The following is a 20545-nucleotide window of genomic DNA, read 5'->3' on the forward strand; positions in this document are numbered from 1 at the left end:
TCTGCAGGACTATTTTCTTCTTTGATGGTTCTACTGGGCTATTTTATTCTTTGATAGTTCTGCAGGACTGTTTTCTTCTTTGATAGTTCTGCAGGACTATTTCATTCCTTGATAATTCTACTGGGCTATTTTATTCTTTGATCATTCTGCAGGACTATTTCATTCCTTGATAGTTCTGCAGGACTATTTTCTTCTTTGATAGCTCTGTAGGACTATTTTCTTCTTTGAGAGTTCTGCAGGAATAGTTTCTTCTTTGCTAGTTCTACTGGGCTATTTCATTCTTTGATAGTTCTGTAGGACTATTTCTTTTGATAGTTCTGTAGGACTATTTTCTTATTTGATAGTTCTGTAGGACTATTTTCTTATTTGATAGTTCTGTAGGACTATTTTCTTATTTGTTAGTTTTGCAGGACTATTTGCTTCCTTAAAACTAGCTCAGATACCAGAAATTAGGAACCAAATATCACCATCTTAAACAGGGACAGAGGGTCGTCCACTATACACCGCATCATATTGTAAAACAATACTTTGTATAGTAACATTAAATGCTGGACTAGGCATGCTAGAGTGTGATATAAAAGTTACTCAGTTACAACTTTAATGTTGGTCACTGTCTTTTCCTTCATGTGATCTGTTATCACATTTAAGACAAAATACCTTTACCTTAATCTCTGGCATAGATTAACTATATTTTACATTAAGAAGTCATGCAAAAACAATACTGAGGGATATATCTAATCCAGAACACAATGAAATAAAGATGTAACAGCAACAAAAATAAACAAAAACTGACACAATTTGTACCTAGATGATGGTGGGTTTTCACAGGTACAGAAAACTATGCAATGCAAGACAGCTCTAATTCGGCACAAAAATTTCCTGAGAAAAATAAAAACTGATATTTATACAGGTGATATAACACATAACAAGGTCTTATAATGATAAGAATATCATACACACTACACTGCCTAAAATTTCACAAGCTGGAGAAGCCATAATCTAAACAACTAAGAGAAGAGCAAAATTGAACGTCCTACTTTCCAACAATTTTATAAAAGATATCAAAACTACAATATAACTTCAGTTATCAAGATGGAAAATGAATTGAAAGTGCCCTCGGCCTAAATGGGTACCTAATTAATCACAACTGAACTTGAACTGCAAATGGCCATAATTCTGTAAATCAGGACTGAATCAGTCATATTGTCACACTCATTCAAGATCTTATAAATGTATGACTTCACACCCAACTTCATCAAAATCTGTTCATATTCCACTTAAATAATCAAGTTAACTGTGACTGTTGTCTGCGACCTTTTCAATACAAGGCTGCATACGAAGTTTCATCAAAATCCATCAAAAAAACTGGTGTCTTTAAAATTGGTCAAGAGATAAAATCAGTTTTAAGTCTGGACAAACTTTATGTCATGATTCATTCAAGGGGAATAATTCTGAGAAATGAATTGAAACAGACACAATCACAGCTGGACAATTATCATAGATGGCAATTTATCAGGAATTTATTAAACTTGTACAAATGGACAGTGCCATTCTGATACCTATATGCCAACAAACTTCATCTCTCAACTTTCAGGTGGTATCAAGTTAATGGTACAAAATTTTTTTTGTAAAGACTCAGCAATGTTTAAAGGTTAGATGTTTAAATAACAAAGACATCAGTTCACAAAAATGATGTGTATAGTAAGTTTGTTTATATAGTACCAATCAGAACCTAGTAGAGACAGTCAATAGGCTATGATAAACCTACCTCATTATATTAATCTTTCTTTTTGAAGAATTAGATCTCAATGGCTTAATACTAAACATTCAAAAGAGAGAGAGAGACAATGTTCCCAGATTACAGAAATCAATGTGCCAGAAGTTTCGATATTAATTTATTTTTTTGTTAGTTTCCTAGTACACATTACAAAATAATTTCTTATTTTCTGCTGTATTCCAGGCTTGTTGAGATCTTTAAACACCAGAAAACACATTCAGATGAGCACATTATCATCACCATTGATCTCTATATGGACATTGAAAAATGTTTGATTATCTTACTAGTGAGATCATTAGGAATGTACAAACAGCAACAGAACATAGCACACACCAAAATATCATCTTATTGGTTTGTCATGGATATTATACTGACAGTAGATGATTAACAGAAATACATGGAAGATTTAACAGATAATGTATTATATTTATTAGTTCAAGTTATAGCATGGCTGCAGACAGTTCATATACAATTGTATGTTGGTATATTGGGGTTCATGTACAGTCCTAGACAGACACCTGCACACTCCTACTGACCATATCAATATCTGGGCAATTACTGGCAACAGCTAATACATTTCCTGGACAATAATCACAACTAATACACTTTCAGAACAGTTACTGACAACAGGTTATACACTTTCTGGACATCTGATACAATTAACATACTTTCTGGACAGGTACTGGCCACAGTTAGCATACTCTCTGGATAGTTATGGACAACAGATCACAGGTATTGTACTTTCTGGACAGTAACTTACCACAGTTAATACACTTTCTGGACAGTTAACACAGCTAACATACTTTCAGGACACTAACTTACCACAGTTAATACACTTTCTGGACAGTTAACACAGCTAACATACTTTCAGGACAGTAACTTACCACAGTTAATACACTTTCTGGACAGTTAACACAGTAAATATACTTTCAGGACAGTAACTTACCACAGTTGAAGTTTATATATTGCCCACAGCAAAGAACTTTAATGTGTGAACATTACCATATCACGGCTGATGTTTTCTCTCAGAATCGTATCAATTCTCAAATCATTATTCACACATTACTGTCACTAACAATAACCTTGACATGATGGATTTAATCAACTGTGGCCACTGGAGTGTGCAGGCACTTGTCATTACACATGGCATTCCACAAAAAAAATATATTAAATTACTATTTGTGTCCAACATTTGAGAAATCAGAATGTATATATATAGTCTAAACAAACAATTGTGTATGAAAATGTCTTGTTCTTCCATGTGTATTTGTTACCACTACATTTTCTATGGTACCATAACCCATGGCTCAGTTTTAATTGATAAATATCATCTTTCCATCTTTCCCAAAGCCTGAACACAAAGGCGTGAAATTCGTGAAAACGAAAGTAGAACAGGTGAAACAAAAGAGATAAAACTTCTATAAAACATGCAACAAAGGTGACAATGTCACTTGGGAGGCTAGAGGTCACCCTTACTTGTTGGACACCCCATATAAACCGTGTTCCTTGATATAGTCAATCACTGGGTCCTGTATCAGATATTTCACACTCTCTCCTCGTCGAATTGCTCGCCTACAAATAGATACTTTTCCTATTTACTCATTTACAAAGTCATATCATTACGATAATATTAGAACATTTCATGTAGAGTAAAACGAAACTTCTGTAACAAGTAGCATTGACTTTGATCAAATACATTATTCCATTTCATGTAAAACGTAAGTATCTTTTCAACTTGGACTAATCAAAAGCTTTCAAGGCACTTTGAAAACAAATAAAATACATTCACACTTATGTTGTGATAACTACAAAAACAGTAGACTTACTTACCGGATTTTTGTAGCACTTATATCATTTTCTATCCATTCCGTCACAATGAAAATGTTTTCCTATGAAAATAAAAATCTTGAAAACCATGTGTGATATTATAATTTGGTAATGATCTATTAAAGATATCTTAGATTTCAGCAAAATAATTTGATCAAATGAATGTTTACTACACATTTTGCTCATAAAAGACAAATTCAAGTTACAATCTTGCATCGCATAACCTGATATGGTTGCCATGGTTACCTGCCACAGTTGACATGGTTACCCGACACAGTTGACATGATTACTGGACATGGCTGACATGGTGATCTGACACAGTTGATACACCAGTAGTTACTTGACACAGACATGGTTACCTGACACAGTTAACTTGGTTACCGGACACAGACATGGTTAACTAACAGGGTTGATAGTTTTTTAAAACTTTACTATGGTAAACTTACCTGGTATTTGCTAAGAATGTCGGATTCATAGATAAATTTCCTTGGATCGGAGCCTGCTCTTGTAATACACACAAGACCGTGATTGCTGACTATATCTTCTATCTGTGAAAAAACAACAAAAAACTGTGACATTCCATGGCCTTATCAGAAAACCTACATAAAACTGTGACATTCCATGGCCTTATCAGAAAACCTACATAAAACTGTGACATTCCATGGCCTTATCAGAAAACCTACATAAAACTGTGACATTCCATGGCCTTATCAGAAAACCTACATAAAACTGTGACATTCCATGGCCTTATCAGAAAATCTACATAAAACTGTGACATTCCATGGCCTTATCAGAAAACCTACATAAAACTGTGACATTCCATGGCCTTATCAGAAAATCTACATAAAACTGTGACATTCCATGGCCTTATCAGAAAACCTACAAGACGCCCCAAGACTTACTATTTATACAAAACTGATTCCCCTCCATCCAAGAATACTTCAGACCAAATTAGGTCAATATCCATTCATTTCTACAGGAGTGAAAAAAAGTTTGGGCCAGGTGAGCTTAAAACTGATTCCCTTTCATCTAAGAATACTTCAGACCAAATCGGGGCAAAATCCAATCATTGCTTCTGGGGGAGTAAAATTTTGAAGATTTTACTCAATTTCCTCCCATGGGGCCCTGTCCTCCTGTCTAAGGGAGCTGAGACCTATCTTTTATAAAAAAAAAACTTGATTATTCTTCACCCAAGAATACTTCAGACAAACTCATGGCAAAGGGAAATATCCTTTCATTCCTACAGAAAAACTAGGATGTTAAAGAATTTACTCTTTTTCCCCTATTGGACACTGCCCCTCCCTCCAGAGGGGGCTGAGATCTTACATCTATAAAAGATTGATTCCCCTCCCCACAAGAATGCTTCAGGCCAAATTTTGGCAATATCCATTCATTCCTACAGGCAGAGTAGGATTTTTAAAATTTTACTCTATTTCCCCTATTTGGCAGCGTCCCTCCTGCCCTTTCAAACCAGATGAATTAAAACAATGCAAATCTGTGATATTTCTAATCTAATGAAAAAAACAACACAAAAACCTTAAAAAACTGAAATTTTCTTTCTTCATCAAAACACCATCACAAAACTGTGATATTTCCATTCTTTATCAAAAAAACCATCGCAAAACTGTGACATTTGCATTCATCAAAAAACCAACGCAAAACTGTAACATCAACAATCTTAATCACAAAAGATCAAACTATGATATTTCTATTCCTTATAAAAAACCAACACAAAACTATGACAATTTCATTCTTTATAAAAAAAACCAACGCAATCTTAATCAGAAAACAAACACAAAACTGTGACATTTGTTAATCAGACAGTTTCTAATGGATTGCTGATATCATTGACAAACCACACCAGAAGCAATTTTTTTTCCAACACCAAGAATTGCGTATAATTGTCTTGCTTTGGCAACTTTTCTTTGCACACAAGACAAAAATCCTTATGAGTATGCCAATCAGATCACTGTAGGCTAGGAGACTATATAGGTTTCATAACATAGTATTACTATGTCTGAAGGGTCTACAAAATGTATTTGAAAACTATCACTTCATAGGGAACAGTTACATGTATAACATTTTCCATGCAATATTTACTGTCTTTCTAAATTTTCTATCCAAAACTTATATATAAACTTCACAATAATCAAAATGATTTCAATACTATTATATTAATAAGAGGCCTGATGGGTGTGCAGCTCTCACCTGGCACATATATACTAGCCAAATATCATACCTCTAGGTCTTTTAGTTCATGAGAAGAAGTCATTAGGATGTTTTAACAAACATGACCCCTGTGACCTTAAATATAAGTCAAGGTCACTTATTTTCGCAAACTTTGTTGTGCTTCTTCTTAGGAACATACCAGCCACATATCATGCTTCTAGGCCATTTTTTCATGATAAAAAATTGTTAAAGGGTTTTATTAAATTTGACCCCTGTGATCTTGAACATAAGTCAAGGTCACTAAATTTCACTAACTTTGTCCAGCTTCATCCTAGGAATATATTAGCCAAATATCACATCTCTAGGCCTTTTACTTCATGAGAAGAAGTTGTTTAAATGTTTTAACAACCTTCACACTTGTGACCTTGAACATATGTCAAGGTCATTAATTTTAGCAAACTTTGTTGGGTTCATCCTAGGAACATTAAAAGCCTAAAAGCCTTTAGGCCTTTTAGTTCAAGAGAGTAAAGGATAAAGTTGATGCCAGAAGCCGGACTTTGGACACTGTGCCACAGCATACACTCAATTGGACCTTCAGGCCAAGTGAGCTAACAAATGAATTATTCACCTTAATTAAAAAGTTGTGTCTGGGTTGTCAAATCTAGATAAACAACTTTAAAATTAGACCACTTTTATATGTGATTATTACTTACATCCTCCTCCTTCCACAGACCTGGAGTACCAAAGGATTCAAGAAGGTCTCCCCCACATAGAAGCTTGACCATCACATTTTCTTTGTTGGACACTCCAGAAGACAGTCGCGTGTTGTAGGAGTTAGGGGACTCTAACCCTCGGTCTATCTCATCTATCAAAGAAAATGGTCAATTTTATTTTTTATTTCCACTATGACCACAACATAACCATATCAGTTCAGTAATAATGCTATGCATGGTAATAAGCCCACCCACATCTTTTGCAGTTCAATACAAGAGGGCCAAGGGACCTTAACGGTCACCTGCGGAATATATGTCAATAATCTGGGGATTTTAAAATGTTGCAAAAATGTAACAACACTTGTGCAGGACTGTGTGTAAAACATCTGTACCAAGTTTGAACATGATCCACCCAGTGGTTCTTGAGAGGAAATCTAAAATGTCTTAGCCAAACCTAGGCCAGGTTGCACATTTATATAAAGCAAATCATGTTTTTATTTACAAGTTGAAATATAGCTTAGTAGATACATGTATAGCTAAAGTACACAAAAAAATCAGATCAATTTCAAGTCTATCCACAATCTTTTCCTTGCCTAATACAATAAGGCATCCAACTAAAAAAACTCACATAAAACAATGTGAAAAAATCTTGAGGTACTTCTGAGACAGGAATATATATGTATCAAGGCTGAGAAATGTAGTGTTACCACAGGTATTGAACCATATTATATATGTAGCTCAGAACATAGAAGGTTCAGCAAGTAATAAGATCCGGGTTTGATGAAAGATCTGGCTACACATTTTTTCTCGCCTATATGGTTGTCATAAACCCAAAACATGTCTTTATTAAAGATCAATATGTAACAAATTTCAGAAGGGCTAATTTTGGACCAGTTATTTTGATTCTCACAAACTTTGCAGTCCTTTCCCTAAAGATCATCTACATGAAGTTACACTTTTGGTTCAGGACAACAAGATTTGCTAAGATTAAACAAATTCTACCCCTTTCTGCCCCTTAAACATGCCCCCGTTGAGGCCACACCTTTTTCTATTGTAAACTTAAAGAAGCTTACTTTACCTAATTTTATTCCTTTTTTACCCCTATTGCAGCCATTACTTTTTTTATTTTCCCAAACTAAATGTGTCTTATTACACAGATGCTTTGTGTTTAGTGTGGTTGTAACCCAAAAACAATGCCATTAGAACCCATTTTCAAAATAAAATCTAATTGACCCCTTTTTGCCCCCATGAGGCCCCAGAACCCCTCAGACACTTTTTTTCAACTCAAAGTCACATGTTCTTCACTAGGGGACCCTATATACTAAATTTGGTTGAAATCCATCAACTTTGAATTTTGACCCCTTTTTAGTGCCCCCTGGAGGTCCTGTTTATGACCCAATTTTTTCTAATTTGCACACTTTGTAGACCTTGCTCTAAGAATCATTAATTTTGAATTTAAGGAAAATCTGATAGTTGGTTCAGAAGAATAAGATTTTTAAAGATTTTCCTAATTTTACCACTTTTTGCCCCCTCCTGTAGCCCCTATTGGAGTCACACCCTTTTCTTTCGCAATCTTAATGCATCTTACTATAGGGATACTTTGTGCCAAGTTTGGTTGAAATCCATCCAGTGGTTCTTCAGAAGAAGTCGAAAATGTGAAAAGTTAACGACGCATGACCGACGACGCCAGACAAATCATGATGGCAATAGGTCACCATGAGCCTTTGGCTAAGGTGACCAAAAAAGTTAACGATGCATGAACTTCATCTGACTGTTGGTTCATGAGAAGAAGATTTTTAAAGATTTACCTAATTTTACCCCCTTTTCCCCCCTCCTGCGGCCCCTATTTGGACCACACCCTTTTTCTTCGCAAACTTGAAGCGGCTTCCCAGGGGATGCTTTGTGCCAAGTTTGGTCAAAATCCATTCAGTGATTCTTGAGAAGAAATCGAATATGTGAAAAGTCAGTGTGAAAAGACAAATCATGATGGCAATAGGTCACCATGAGCCTTCGGCTCAGGTGACCTAAAAACTGATACTGTTTTTTTGCAGGTATATTCCAAAGGTGTTTTTGGAGAGGCGAGGGGAGCACACTTTCAGCAATGTAAGAGTTCCTTTTCAAGATATCTAGATAGCAATGGTAAAACAATTCATAACAATTCTTCATGTGAGCAGAACCAAAACTGCTTACAAATGCTATTTCATCATCTTACAGTAAGGTTACCATCTCTTTTGCATGAAAAATCCCCTCACCACTTCCTTTTTCATTGCTTTTGGTAAGGGAAGATGTAAGGTTATATTACTGACACCAGCTGTATATTATAATGACTAATAACTGTAACTTAGAGGCAGGTAAATATCTCTTCCATACACCATGTCTTCCTTGTCAACATGCCAGTGTTTTACCTTTGAACACTTATTTTTAAGTGGTTATTTCCATAAAGTTTCCAATGGTGCATAGAGTGTACAAGGTACAATGGTGATCTCAATATTCAATTTTTTGCTGATGCTATGACTGTATAAAATTTGTGTTAATTGGAGCCTATTGTTTTCATACAAACAGCTTTGATTACTTCAGAGATGTGATAATTTATAGAGAGGTAACAATGTATAATATTACCTTCGTTGATACTCTCATTGTGTAGATCTTTCCGTCTCTTTTTGGTTGGAGCTGGTTTTGTATTGACCTTGCAAGACTTTTCCAGCATTGAGAGGTGGTGGGATAACACTTTAGCTGTCTCTGTCCAGCTAGGCTGTTCACATTCCCAGGTGTCCAACCTGTACAAAAAACAAGAATAGTTTCCTTTTTATGTTTAATTTATTTTTCATTCTTTTTGTTATAAGTTGTTGAACAGAGTACTATGATAAACAAAACCATGGATCAAATTCATTAACACCATTTAAAGATCAGTTTACACATCTAATTTTATTTTAACTGCTTAAAATTTTACTTAAATGCAAGAGAGTAATATACACGTAATCTGGAGAAGTATATAGAAATATGGCAAATGCTGTCTTATCATGATCTTTATCCTTCACAAGTAACCTTGACAACTGTCTAATACACATCACAAAGGTAACCCTGACAACTGACTGAAACATACTATAGAGGTAACCCTGACAACTGACTGAAACACACTATAGAGGTAAATCTGACAACTGACTGAAACACACTATAGAGGTAACCCTGACAACTGACTGAAACACACTATAGAGATGACCTTGACAACTGACTGAAATACACTATAGAGGTAACCCTGACAACTGACTGAAACACACTATAGAGGTAACCCTGGCAACTGACTGAAACACACTGTAGAGGTAACCCTGACAACTGACTGAAACACACTATAGAGGTAACCCTGACAACTGACTGAAACACACTATAGAGGTGACCTTGACAACTGACTGAAATACACTATAGAGGTAACCCTGACAACTGACTGAAACACACTATAGAGGTAACCCTGGCAACTGACTGAAACACACTATAGAGGTAACCCTGACAACTGACTGAAACACACTATAGAGGTAACCCTGACAACTGACTGAAACACACTATAGAGGTAACCCTGACAACTGACTGAAACACACTATAGAGGTAACCCTGACAACTGACTGAAACACACTATAGAGTCGACCCTGACAACTGACTGACACATACTACACAGGTAAAACAGACAACTGACTGAAACACACTATAGAGGTAACACAGACAACTGACTGCACACACTACACAGGTAACACAGACAACTGACACTGACTGACCCACACTACACAGGTAACCCTGACAACTGACTGACCCACACTACACAGGTAATCCCCACAACTGACTGACCCACACTACACAGGTAATCCTCACAACTGTCTGGCACACATAACACAGGTAATCCTCATAACTGACTGACACACATTACACAGGTAATCCTCACAACTGTCCAGCACACATAACACAGGTAATCCCCCACAACTGACTGACCCACACTACACAGGTAACGCTGACAACTGACTGACACAAACTACACAGGTAACCCTGACAACTGACTGACATATACTACACAGGTAACACAGACAACTGACTGACACACAACACAAAGGTAACCCTGACAACTGACTGAAACACACTATAGAGATGACCCTGACAACTGTCTAACACACATCACAAAGGTAACCCTCATAACTGACTGACACACATTATAGAGATGACCCTGACAACTGACTGAAACACACTATAAAGATGACCCTGACAATTGTCCAGCACACATAACACAGGTAATCCCCCACAACTGACTGACCCACACTACACAGGTAACCCTGACAACTGACTGAAACACACTATAGAGGTAACCCTGGCAACTGACTGAAACACACTATAGAGGTAACCCTGGCAACTGACTGAAACACACTATAGAGGTAACCCTGACAACTGACTGAAACACACTATAGAGGTAACCCTGACAACTGACTGAAACACACTATAGAGGTAACCCTGACAACTGACTGAAACACACTATAGAGGTAACCCTGACAACTGACTGAAACACACTATAGAGTCGACCCTGACAACTGACTGACACATACTACACAGGTAAAACAGACAACTGACTGAAACACACTATAGAGGTAACACAGACAACTGACTGCACACACTACACAGGTAACACAGACAACTGACACTGACTGACCCACACTACACAGGTAACCCTGACATCTGACTGACCCACACTACACAGGTAATCCCCACAACTGACTGACCCACACTACACAGGTAATCCTCACAACTGTCTGGCACACATAACACAGGTAATCCTCATAACTGACTGACACACATTACACAGGTAATCCTCACAACTGTCCAGCACACATAACACAGGTAATCCCCCACAACTGACTGACCCACACTACACAGGTATCGCTGACAACTGACTGACACAAACTACACAGGTAACCCTGACAACTGACTGACATATACTACACAGGTAACACAGACAACTGACTGACACACAACACAAAGGTAACCCTGACAACTGACTGAAACACACTATAGAGATGACCCTGACAACTGTCTAACACACATCACAAAGGTAACCCTCATAACTGACTGACACACATTATAGAGATGACCCTGACAACTGATTGAAACACACTATAGAGGTAACCCTGACAACTGACTGAAACACACTAAAGAGGTAACCCTGACAACTGACTGAAACACACTATAGAGGTAACCCTGACAACTGACTGAAACACACTAAAGAGGTAACCCTGACAACTGACTGAAACACACTACAGAGGTAACCCTGACAACTGACTGAAACACACTATAGAGGTAACCCTGACAACTGACTGAAACACACTAAAGAGGTAACCCTGACAACTGACTGAAACACACTATAGAGGTAACCCTGACAACTGACTGAAACACACTACAGAGGGAACCCTGACAACTGACTGAAACACACTATAGAGGTAACCCTGACAACTGACTGAAACACACTATAGAGGTAACCCTGACAACTGACTGAAACACACTATAGAGGTAACCCTGACAACTGACTGAAACACACTATAGAGGTAACCCTGAAAACTGTCTGACATAAATCACAAAGGTAACGCTGACAACTGACTGAAACACACTATAGAGGTAACCCTGGCAACTGACTGAAACACACTATAGAGGTAACCCTGAAAACTGTCTGACATAAATCACAAAGGTAACGCTGACAACTGACTGAAACACACTATAGAGGTAACCCTGGCAACTGACTGAAACACACTATAGAGGTAACCCTGACAACTGACTGAAACACACTATAGAGGTAACCCTGACAACTGACTGAAACACACTATAGAGGTAACCCTGACAACTGACTGAAACACACTATAGAGGTAACCCTGACAACTGACTGAAACACACTATAGAGTCAACCCTGACAACTGACTGACACATACTATACAGGTAAAACAGACAACTGACTGAAACACACTATAGAGGTAACACAGACAACTGACTGCACACACTACACAGGTAACACAGACAACTGACACTGACTGACCCACACTACACAGGTAACCCTGACAACTGACTGACCCACACTACACAGGTAATCCCCACAACTGACTGACCCACACTACACAGGTAATCCTCACAACTGTCTGGCACACATAACACAGGTAATCCTCATAACTGACTGACACACATTACACAGGTAATCCTCACAACTGTCCAGCACACATAACACAGGTAATCCCCCACAACTGACTGACCCACACTACACAGGTATCGCTGACAACTGACTGACACAAACTACACAGGTAACCCTGACAACTGACTGACATATACTACACAGGTAACACAGACAACTGACTGACACACAACACAAAGGTAACCCTGACAATTGACTGAAACACACTATAGAGATGACCCTGACAACTGTCTAACACACATCACAAAGGTAACCCTCATAACTAACTGACACACATTATAGAGATGACCCTGACAACTGATTGAAACACACTATAGAGGTAACCCTGACAACTGACTGAAACACACTAAAGAGGTAACCCTGACAACTGACTGAAACACACTATAGAGGTAACCCTGACAACTGACTGAAACACACTAAAGAGGTAACCCTGACAACTGACTGAAACACACTACAGAGGTAACCCTGACAACTGACTGAAACACACTATAGAGGTAACCCTGACAACTGACTGAAACACACTAAAGAGGTAACCCTGACAACTGACTGAAACACACTATAGAGGTAACCCTGACAACTGACTGAAACACACTACAGAGGTAACCCTGACAACTGACTGAAACACACTATAGAGGTAACCCTGACAACTGACTGAAACACACTATAGAGGTAACCCTGACAACTGACTGAAACACACTATAGAGGTAACCCTGACAACTGACTGAAACACACTATAGAGGTAACCCTGACAACTGACTGAAACACACTATAGAGGTAACCCTGACAACTGACTGAAACACACTATAGAGGTAACCCTGACAACTGACTGAAACACACTATAGAGGTAACCCTGAAAACTGTCTGACATAAATCACAAAGGTAACGCTGACAACTGACTGAAACACACTATAGAGGTAACACTGACAACTGACTGACACATACTACACAGGTAACAAATACAACTGACTGAAACACACTATAGAGATGACCCTGACAACTGACTGCACACACTATAGAGGTAACCCTGACAACTGACTGAAACACACTATAGAGGTAACCCTGACAACTGACTGAAACACACTATAGAGGTAACCCTGACAACTGACTGAAACACACTATAGAGGTAACCCTGACAACTGACTGAAACACACTATAGAGTCGACCCTGACAACTGACTGACACATACTACACAGGTAAAACAGACAACTGACTGAAACACACTATAGAGGTAACACAGACAACTGACTGCACACACTACACAGGTAACACAGACAACTGACACTGACTGACCCACACTACACAGGTAACCCTGACAACTGACTGACCCACACTACACAGGTAATCCCCACAACTGACTGACCCATACTACACAGGTAATCCTCACAACTGTCTGGCACACATAACACAGGTAATCCTCATAACTGACTGACACACATTACACAGGTAATCCTCACAACTGTCCAGCACACATAACACAGGTAATCCCCCACAACTGACTGACCCACACTACACAGGTAACGCTGACAACTGACTGACACAAACTACACAGGTAACCCTGACAACTGACTGACATATACTACACAGGTAACACAGACAACTGACTGACACACAACACAAAGGTAACCCTGACAATTGACTGAAACACACTATAGAGATGACCCTGACAACTGTCTAACACACATCACAAAGGTAACCCTCATAACTGACTGACACACATTATAGAGATGACCCTGACAACTGATTGAAACACACTATAGAGGTAACCCTGACAACTGACTGAAACACACTAAAGAGGTAACCCTGACAACTGACTGAAACACACTATAGATGTAACCCTGACAACTGACTGAAACACACTAAAGAGGTAACCCTGACAACTGACTGAAACACACTACAAAGGTAACCCTGACAACTGACTGAAACACACTATAGAGGTAACCCTGACAACTGACTGAAACACACTAAAGAGGTAACCCTGACAACTGACTGAAACACACTATAGAGGTAACCCTGACAACTGACTGAAACACACTACAGAGGTAACCCTGACAACTGACTGAAACACACTATAGAGGTAACCCTGACAACTGACTGAAACACACTATAGAGGTAACTCTGACAACTGACTGAAACACACTATAGAGGTAACCCTGACAACTGACTGAAACACACTATAGAGGTAACCCTGACAACTGACTGAAACACACTATAGAGGTAACCCTGAAAACTGTCTGACATAAATCACAAAGGTAACGCTGACAACTGACTGAAACACACTATAGAGATGACCCTGACAACTGACTGCACACACTACACAGGTAACACAGACAACTGACTGCACACACTACACAGGTAACACAGACAACTGACTGCACACACTACACAGGTAACACAGACAACTAACTGCACACACTACACAGGTAACACAGACAACTGACTGCACACACTACACAGGTAACACAGACAACTGACACTGACTGACCCACACTACACAGGTAATCCCCACAACTGACTGACCCACACTACACAGGTAATCCCCCACAACTGTCTGACACACATAACACAGGTAATCCTCATAACTGACTGACACACATAACACAGGTAATCCTCATAACTGACTGACACACATTACACAGGTAATCCTCACAACTGTCCAGCACACATAACACAGGTAATCCCAACAACTGACTGACCCACATTACACAGGTAACACTGACATCTGACTGACACACACTATACAGGTAACACAGACAACTGACTGACACAAACTACACAGGTAACCCTGACAATTGACTGCACACACTACACAGGTAACACAGACAACTGACTGACACATACTACACAGGTAACACAGACAACTGACTGACACACAACACAAAGGTAACCCTGACAACTGACTGAAACACACTATAGAGATGACCATGACAACTGTCTAACACACATCACAAAGGTAACCCTCATAACTGACTGACACACACTATAGAGATGACCCTGACAACTGACTGAAACACACTAGAGAGGTAACCCTGACAACTGACTGAAACACACTATAGAGGTAACCTTGACAACTGACTGAAACACACTATAGAGGTAACCCTGACAACTGACTGAAACACACTATAGATGTAACCCTGACAACTGACTGAAACACACTATAGAGGTAACCCTGACAACTGACTGAAACACACTATAGAGGTAACCCTGACAACTGACTGAAACACACTATAGAGGTGACCCTGACAACTGACTGACACATACTACACAGGTAACCCTGACAACTGACTGACATATACTACACAGGTAACACAGACAACTGACTGACACATACTACACAGGTAACCCTGACAACAACACACATTACACAGGTTACCCTGACAACAACACACATTACACAGGTTACCCTGACATCAACACATACTACACAGGTAACCCTGACAACAAATACTACACAGGTAACCCTGACAACAACACATACTACACAGGTTACCCTGACAACAACACATACTACACAGGTAACCCTGACAACAACACAATTTACACAGGTAACCCTGACAACAACACAAACTACAAAGGTACAAATGAAAATCTTAAATATTTTGATATGTAATAATCACATCAAATGATTTTGCAAGGCATTGGATTTAAATGCTGCTACATTTAGTTATACTGCTGACATTGATCAAATGGGATATTAAATAGATGGGAGCGACAGAGAATGAATCTAACTTAAGTATCAATACTGTGCTGATCCTTCACAGATCTAGCACGGAGTCCCTGACTCTGATATCATCTTCTAAATAATAAGGAAGTGTGAATAAATGACATTTACATATGGACATTTGTGTACACTATCCTATTTCCTGTGTAAGGAACTGACATTTATCTAGTCACATGTGTACTGTTGAATATATACACCATATACATGTACACCCTAAACAACAATTACAGATTTCATGCTTGTTAAAAACAATAAAAAACAAAGTGAGTAAGAATTAACATAGATACCCCTCAACTCCCTGAAATCTATGTATTTTTCACAATTAAACTGATAAGGGGTTCAGGTAATGTCTTGTACATAAGCTTTTACTTCAAAATCAGTGACAGGGAGCCCCTAACCTTGACTGATGACCACCCAATATTAATCTGGTGTGGACAAAGATACCAGTAGTGTTGTGTTGTGGTGTGAATATTTACTATATCTGATGATTATTAGTAGTTCATGAAATATCATGCATATAAGTTGTTTTTTTTTCTTCTTTTTCAAAAGAAATCAAATGAGACCATTGACTGATGATCATCAAAATTATATTAGTTGTTGGACTTGGCGCTCTGATTCTATCATATGAATATAAAGTAAATCTGTCCTGGAGTTCATGAGATATCTTGTACATAGAATTTATTTTGAAAGACGTCACATGCAACATTTGATCATTAATTTTGACTTATGACCACCGAGATCAAATCTGGTGTAGAAAATGAGGACATAATGTTTTAGTGTAAATATCAATAAAATATGTCCTGGTGTTACTTCCAGAAACTACAGGTACAAATGTCACTTACACAGGACCTTCAGGTACAAATGTCACTTAACCAGGACCTACAGGTACAAATGTCACTTAACCAGGACCTACAGGTACAAATGTCACTTAACCAGGACCTACAGGTACAAATGTCACTTAACGAAGACCTACAGATACAAATGTCACTTAACCAGGACCTACAGGTACAAATGTCACTTACACAGGACCTACAGGTACAAATGTCACTTAACCAGGACCTACAGGTACAAATGTCACTTAACGAGGACCTACAGGTACAAATGTCACTTAACCAGGACCTACGGGTACAAATGTCACTTAACGAGGACCTACAGGTACAAATGTCACTTCACCAGGACCTACAGGTACAAATGTCACTTAACGAGGACCTACAGGTACAAATGTCACTTAACCAGGACCTACAGGTACAAATGTCACCTACAGGTACAGGTGTCACTTAACCAGGACCTACAGGTCTAAGTGTCACTTAACCAGGACCTACAGGTACAAATGTCACTTAACCAGGACCTACAGGTACAAATGTCACTTAACCAGGACCTACAGGTACAAGTGTCACTTAACCAGGACCTACAGGTACAAATGTCACTTAACTAGGACCTACAGGTACAAATGTCACTTACACAGGACCTACAGGTACAAATGCCATTTAACGAGGACCTACAGGTACAAATGCCACTTAACCAGGACCTACAGGTACAAATGTCACTTAACCAGGACCTACGGGTACAAATGTCACTTCACGAGGACCTACAGGTACAAATGTCACTTCACCAGGACCTACAGGTACAAATGTCACTTAACGAGGACCTACAGGTACAAATGTCACTTAACAAGGACTTACAGGTACAAATGTCACCTACAGGTACAGGTGTCACTTAACCAGGACCTAAAGGTCTAAGTGTCACTTAACCAGGACCTACAGGTACAAATGTCACTTAACCAGGACCTACAGGTACAAATGTCACTTAACCAGGACCTACAAGTACAAGTGTCACTTAACCAGGACCTACAGGTACAGTTGTCACTTAACCAGGACCTACAGGTACAAATGTCACTTAACCAGGACCTACAGGTACAAGTGTCACTTAACCAGGACCTACAGGTACAAATGTCACTTAACCAGGACCTACAGGTACAGGTGTCACTTAACCAGGACCTACATGTACAGGCGTCACTTAACGAGGACCTACAGGTACAAATGTCACTTAACCAAGACCATCAGTTACAAATATCATTTAACCAGGACCTACAGGTACAGGTGTCACTTAACCAGGACCTACAGGTACAAGTGTCACTTAACCAGGACCTATAGGTACAGGTGTCACTTAACCAAGACCATCAGGTACAAATGTCACTTAACCAGGACCTACAGGTACAGGTGTCACTTAACCAGGACCACCAGGTACAAATGTCACTTAACCAGGACCTTCAGGTACAGGTGTCACTTAACCAGGACCTACAGGTACAAATGTCACTTAACCAGGACCTACAGGTACAGGTGTCACTTAACCAGGACCTACAGGTATAAGTTTCATTTGATCAGGACCTACAGGTACAAATGTCACTTAACCAGGACCTACAGGTACAGGTGTCACTTAACCAGGACCTACAGGTACAGGTGTCACTTAACCAGGACCTACAGGTACAAATGTTACTTAACCAGGACCTTCAGGTACAGGTGTCACTTAACCAGGACCTACAGGTATAAGTTTCATTTAATCAGGACCTACAGGTACAAATTCACTTAACCAGGACCTACAGGTACAGGTGTCACTTAACCAGGACCTACAGGTATAAGTTTCATTTAATCAGGACCTACAGGTACAAATGTCACTTAACAAGGACCTACAGGTACAGGTGTCACTTAACCAGGACCTACAGGTATAAGTTTCATTTAATCAGGACCTACAGGTACAAATGTCACTTAACCAGGACCTACAGGTACAGGTGTCACTTAACCAGGACCTACAGGTATAAGTTTCATTTAATCAGGACCTACAGGTACAAATGTCACTTAACCAGGACCTACAGGTACAGGTGTCACTTAACCAGGACCTACAGGTATAAGTTTCATTTAATCAGGACCTACAGGTACAAATGTCATCTAATCAGGACCTATATTCGAACCCACAAACCAGAAATGGAGGGTTAGTGTAAAGATGGTCAGATGGCTTTACCACTTTGCCATCACAGCCGCAGACAGTTGTTAAGTTAAATTGCAAACCAATGCTATTTCACTGTCATGTTATCAGCCCATCCTCTGTCAGATTAAAATGTTGTATTGGCCCCGGTGGCTGATCAAATTGTTCAGTCCTGGTTTATATATTTGTATTCACCTTTGGATTTGTCTGTTTTTATTTGATAGTGATAAGAAATATTTTCTGACATTTTTTGTAAAGCTATGTTATCTATAATGATAAATTATCACTAGATCTAGGACAAATTTGTCACAAGTATAGTACACATCAGGTACAGCTGGTCCCACACATAGTCACCAGTATATGTTATAATCTTGTGACATTATAATTATATGGCCAGTAATAACAGATCCTGTTAGCTAAACCCTGATACTTTTTTACAATCACGAACACTAAAGCTATCCAACCTCTGACAATAAAGCTTCTATCTGATTATTTGCCCTGATGGGATAAGTGATTATGGCCAATATCATGTCCGTACCAATTACTTTTAGATGTGGACCATTAATCCATTCTGTCATGACCAGGTGATAATCTAACAGCAGGCAAAATAGCACTATTTTACATATACCATGTCAGACCTTTGTGGTCATCACAGCCATCATGGCCATCAGGCAGATTTGTTATATGTACCAGTTGCTAATATTGATTTACACGTCTCTCCCTCCTGACAGAAACAATGGCATAAAATAAACAGAAAATGATCTGCTTCTTTATGTATTGAGATGGAAGTTTGTGGACATTGACAGAAATCTGTGAATATTTAATGTCTGACAGATCACAGTCAACACTGAGACCGGAATTTGTGAATATTCTATATCTGACAGATCACAGTCAACACTGAGACAGAAATCTGTGAATATGAATATTTGATGTCTGACATATCACAGTCAACAATGAAACAGAAATCTGTGAATATTTGATGTCTGACATATCACAGTCAACACTGAGACAGAAATCTGTGAATTTTTAATATCTGACAGATCACAGTTAACACTGAGACAGAAATCTGCGAATATTCAATATCTGACAGATCACAGTCAACACTGAGACAGAAATCTTGAATATTTAATATCTGACAGATCACAGTCAACAGT

General features: G+C 38.7%; 1 protein-coding gene across 2 annotated transcripts in view; it reads right to left on the minus strand.

The window, feature by feature from the left end:
• Nucleotides 1-20545, minus strand: part of LOC132556507 (nicotinamide/nicotinic acid mononucleotide adenylyltransferase 1-like) — a 58037-nt gene that overhangs the window by 16298 nt on the left and 21194 nt on the right. For both annotated transcript variants that reach the window (XM_060220916.1, XM_060220915.1), the window contains exons 4-8: nucleotides 9106-9263; nucleotides 6487-6638; nucleotides 4051-4152; nucleotides 3608-3666; nucleotides 3254-3349 (exon numbers count right to left, since the gene is read on the minus strand). In XM_060220916.1, coding sequence (XP_060076899.1) covers nucleotides 3254-3349; nucleotides 3608-3666; nucleotides 4051-4152; nucleotides 6487-6638; nucleotides 9106-9263 — 567 coding nt within the window. The remainder of the gene's footprint in view (nucleotides 1-3253; nucleotides 3350-3607; nucleotides 3667-4050; nucleotides 4153-6486; nucleotides 6639-9105; nucleotides 9264-20545) is intronic.

This window comes from Ylistrum balloti, unplaced genomic scaffold (genome assembly GCF_031769215.1).
Source record: "Ylistrum balloti isolate Yb309-2 unplaced genomic scaffold, AGI_CSIRO_Ybal_v1 Utg370574, whole genome shotgun sequence".
Taxonomy (NCBI): domain Eukaryota; kingdom Metazoa; phylum Mollusca; class Bivalvia; order Pectinida; family Pectinidae; genus Ylistrum; species Ylistrum balloti.